General features: G+C 60.8%; 1 protein-coding gene across 1 annotated transcript; it reads right to left on the bottom strand.

Moving 5' to 3' along the window:
• Nucleotides 1-19: 19 nt before the first annotated feature.
• On the bottom strand, nucleotides 20-2442 carry LOC113962758 (U5 small nuclear ribonucleoprotein 200 kDa helicase-like; the record flags this gene model as incomplete). Its single annotated transcript, XM_027673515.1, has 4 exons — nucleotides 2278-2442; nucleotides 1585-1748; nucleotides 793-964; nucleotides 20-213 (listed from the first exon to the last, which is right to left on the bottom strand). Coding segments are annotated over exons 1-4 (575 nt in total), but the record flags the coding sequence as incomplete, so codon positions are not given.
• Between the last annotated feature and the right edge of the window lie 1375 nt (nucleotides 2443-3817).

Here is a 3817-nt window from a genome sequence, read left to right as displayed (position 1 = left end):
TGCCAGAGAAGCCCCGTACCCATGTTCTGGATCTCCTTGTCCCCCCCCATAGTCGGTGATTTTCTTGCCCAGGTTCACCAGGACGTGGTACCGCGTGTCGTCCGTCTGGCCCAGCAGGAGGTCGATCTCCTTCCGACGCTCCTTGTCCCGCAGCTTCTCATTCTTCAGCACAGCCAGGACCTCATCAGCTGCCCCACAAAGGATGTCCCGGGGCTGGGAAAGGGGTGACAAGCAGGGAATTCAATATGGAAAAAGTCTTGAATTTTTCTGGGCCCCCCAAGTACCAAAGAACCACTTCAGCACAATGAAACCACCATTGGAACATCCCCAAGCCCCAAAGCAGCACCAACAGAGGAAAAAAAAGGGAAGGACAACTTTTCTTGATGCCCAGAGAAGCTGTGGATGCCCCTGGATCCCTGGAAGAGTCCAAGGCCAGGTTGGACAGGCCTTGGAGTAACCTGGCCTAGCAGAAGGTGTCCCTGCCCACGGAACTGGATGGTCTTTAAGGTCCCTGCCGAGGCAAACCATTCCATGTGCTAGTTTAGATTGGATATTGGGAAGAAATACTGGTTGTCCCTGGGTCCCTGGAAGTGTTCCAGGCCAGGTTGGACGGGGCTTGGAGCAACGTGGTCTATGGAAGGTGTCCCTGCCCATGGCAAGGGGTGGAATAGGATGATCTTGTTCCTCCAACCCAAACCATTCTATATCTCCATGAACCCATGGGATGACAGGCATAGATTAACCAATCCAAGGGCTGGATCTCTCTAACCCAGGCTGCGATCCCAGCCTCACCTGGTCCCCCAGGGCTGCCTGGATGAAGCTCAGCAGGACCTCATAGGTCTCACGGGTCTCCTTGGTCTTAGGTTTGTAGATGATCCCAACCATCTCATCGATGCCCTCGGACAGCAGAGTGTAGCCCTTCATCTTGTTGATGTCGTGCCTGTCCTCGTCCCTCTTCCTCCTCCTGCGGACAGGAGCATGAGTGGGACATGGAGTCAGAGCCAGAAAGTACCACAGGGCTTCTTAATTTCAAAAATAAAGGGATAAAACTGATTAATTTTAATTTCTCCTCTGTGATTTTCAGTTCCTAACACAGAGCAAGTGACTCCAAGTGGAGAAAATGATGTGTTTCTGACTTCCATGTTGGTGGGGTTTGGTCTCCAGCCCTGTGCTCACACCATCACAAGGTTTTCCACCTCCAAATATTCCCAACACTGGAGAAGAGAAAGGTCCAGGGAGACCTTGGAGCCCCTTCCAGTGCCCAAAGAGGCTCTAGGAGAGGGACTTTAAACAAGGGATGGAGGAACAGAACAAGGGGGAATGGCTTCCCACTGGAAAAGGGGAGATTTGAGTGGGATATGGGGAAGAAATTCCTCCCTGTGAAGGTGGGGAGGGGGTAGGATGCAATTCCCAGAGAGGCTGTGGCTGCCCCTGGATCCCTGGCAGTGCCCAAGGCCAGGCTGGACCTTGCTCTGGTGTCAGGTCAATGGTCTTTAAGGTCCCTCCCACCCCAAACCTTTCTGTGACCCCCCAAAATCCCATTTGGGGACAGGAATTCCCATTCCAGGCCCAGCTCCCGCTCACTTGGCTCTTCTCTCCTCCTGCATCTGGGGTTTGGTCCTCTGGGCCTTGTCTCCCATGCGGGTCCCCTCAAGCTTCCCCACCAGTGACAGCACCTCCCCTGTAGGCTCATCCCGGCGTGTGCGATCGATCAGGGACCGGTCGGCTTGGAGCACCAGGTTGGAGTTCTGGAGGACGGAGAACAGGATCAGGGGAGCCCTGAAATGGGGCTGGGGGGGGAGCAGGGAGACCCTGGAATAGGACTCAGGGGAATGGGGATCCTGAAATGGGTCTGAGAGGAACTGGGAGGGGTCCCAGAATGGGGCTGAGGGGGGTCAGGAGGTTCCAAAATAGGGCTGAGAAGGGTCAGGGGGGTCCTGAAACAGGTCCACCTATAGGGCTGAGGGTCCTGAAATGGGGCTCAGGGGCACCAGGGGTCCCAAATGTGCAGCCGAGGAGGGTCAGGGGGTCCTGAAATGGGACTGAGGGAGTCAGGGGGTCCCACTGGAGATCCCACCAAGGGGATGAGGGGGCTGGAGGGGTCCCTCCATGGGTTAGGGGGGGGCCTGGGGATCCCGAAATGGGTCCCAACCTGGGGCGGGGGGGGGGCGGGGGAGTCCCGAAGGAGGGGCTGAGGTGGGTCAAAGGGTCCCACCGTGGCGCTGAGGGGGGTTGACGATACCGGGGGAGGATTCACGGCACTGGGCCCGCACTCACCGCCTTGTACTCATACTGCAGGCTCCGGGCGGTCACGTCCGCCATAGTGGGGCCGAGATGGGGGCCGAGGCCGGGACTAGGGTCAGAACCGGAGCCGGGGCCGGACGAGGCCGCGCCGCCGCCGCGCCGGAACTTCCGGGTCGCGCCGCCGTTTCCGCCTGACCCGGAAAAGCGTCTGCACTCCGGGAGCGCAAGGCCGCGCCCGCCCCACTCTGATTGGTTGGTGTGGGCTACACCCCGCCCCCCGGCACCGAGAAATGGCTATGATTGGTCTATCTGCTCGCCCGCCGCGCTCTGACTGGCCAGCAGATGTGTGGGTGGGGCGGAGGTTTGAAAACGCAAGGGCGGGGCAGGGGCGGGGGCAGCTCTCCGTCCACCGCTTCCTATTGGCTGTTCCCGAGTAAGCCACGCCACCTGCTCCTGGCCCCGCCCCTTCCGCGGTGAGGGGAGACGTGATGGCCTCGCGAGATGCTGCCGGCCCTGCCAGCCCCTCTGCTCCTCCCGGGGGTCTGTCCTGCTCCCGATGCCACAGCCTGGTGCTCTGTGCCCCGTGGGTTCCTCCACGCGTGCCGCGGACGCTGCGCCCTCGTTATCTCTGCCCCGCTAATTAGTGGAGCAGTGCTAATGCCAGCGCCTGGAATGGTGCCCGCCGGCCATGCCGGCCTGGCCCTGCCCCAGCGGGGACATCACCACGGGGGTTTTGAGGCCCCTCGGTGACACGGCACCTTCCCCTTCCAGTTCCTGGGGTCACCCAGCTGTGCCACCACGTCCACAGTGCCCACCTGGAGCTCATCCTCCTCCTCTCCTCCCTCACCCTTGCCCAGGCAGGTACTCCAGGAAAGTATCCTAGGCAGGGACTCTGTAAAGGGATCCTGGGCAGGGATCCTGGGCAAATATCACAGGCAGGATTCCTGGACAGGGATCCTGGGAAAGCATCCTGGGCAGGTACCCAGGCAAGGACCCTGGGCAGGTAAACTGGGCAGGTGTCCAGGAAAAGTACCCTGGGCATGGACCCCCAGCAGGATTACTGGGCAGGTATCCCGGGAAGGTGTCCCAGTCAGGTCCCAGCCAGACCAAATCCACCCATGCCCACAGCGCTGTGTCCAGTGGGATGCCATTGGCCTCTGCCACCCGTGGGAGGGTGGCAGGAGCTGCCAGGGCCCCGTGCCAGGGCCGGGAGGCGGCTGCTCTAATTTCTTTATTCCAGACGGTTGTGCAGACACAAAGCAGGCATGGCCCAGCTGCTGGCACTATCCCCTTGCCACGGACACCAGGGGCACCAGGGCTGGGGGTGGCACCGGGAATGGCACCAGGACCATGGCAACAGTGGGTGGCTCCAGGGGTGGCACTGGGGCCATGGCAGCACAGGGGATGGCACCGGGGACAGGCATATGGGCACACACTGGCCCCTCCCTCACCTCTTGTCCCTCTCCCCAGGGAATTTTTCCAGGCCATGTTGGAGCTGCTGTGGGAGCCACCGGACACGGGGCCACCCCCAGGGCATGGGCACAGGCCACCCCCAGGGCATGGGCACAGCCGG

Source organism: Neopelma chrysocephalum, unplaced genomic scaffold (genome assembly GCF_003984885.1).
Source record: "Neopelma chrysocephalum unplaced genomic scaffold, ASM398488v2 Primary Assembly neopelma1_184925, whole genome shotgun sequence".
Lineage (NCBI taxonomy): Eukaryota > Metazoa > Chordata > Aves > Passeriformes > Pipridae > Neopelma > Neopelma chrysocephalum.
Note: the sequence above shows the minus strand (reverse complement) of the source record. Positions and strands in the feature narration are given on the sequence as shown.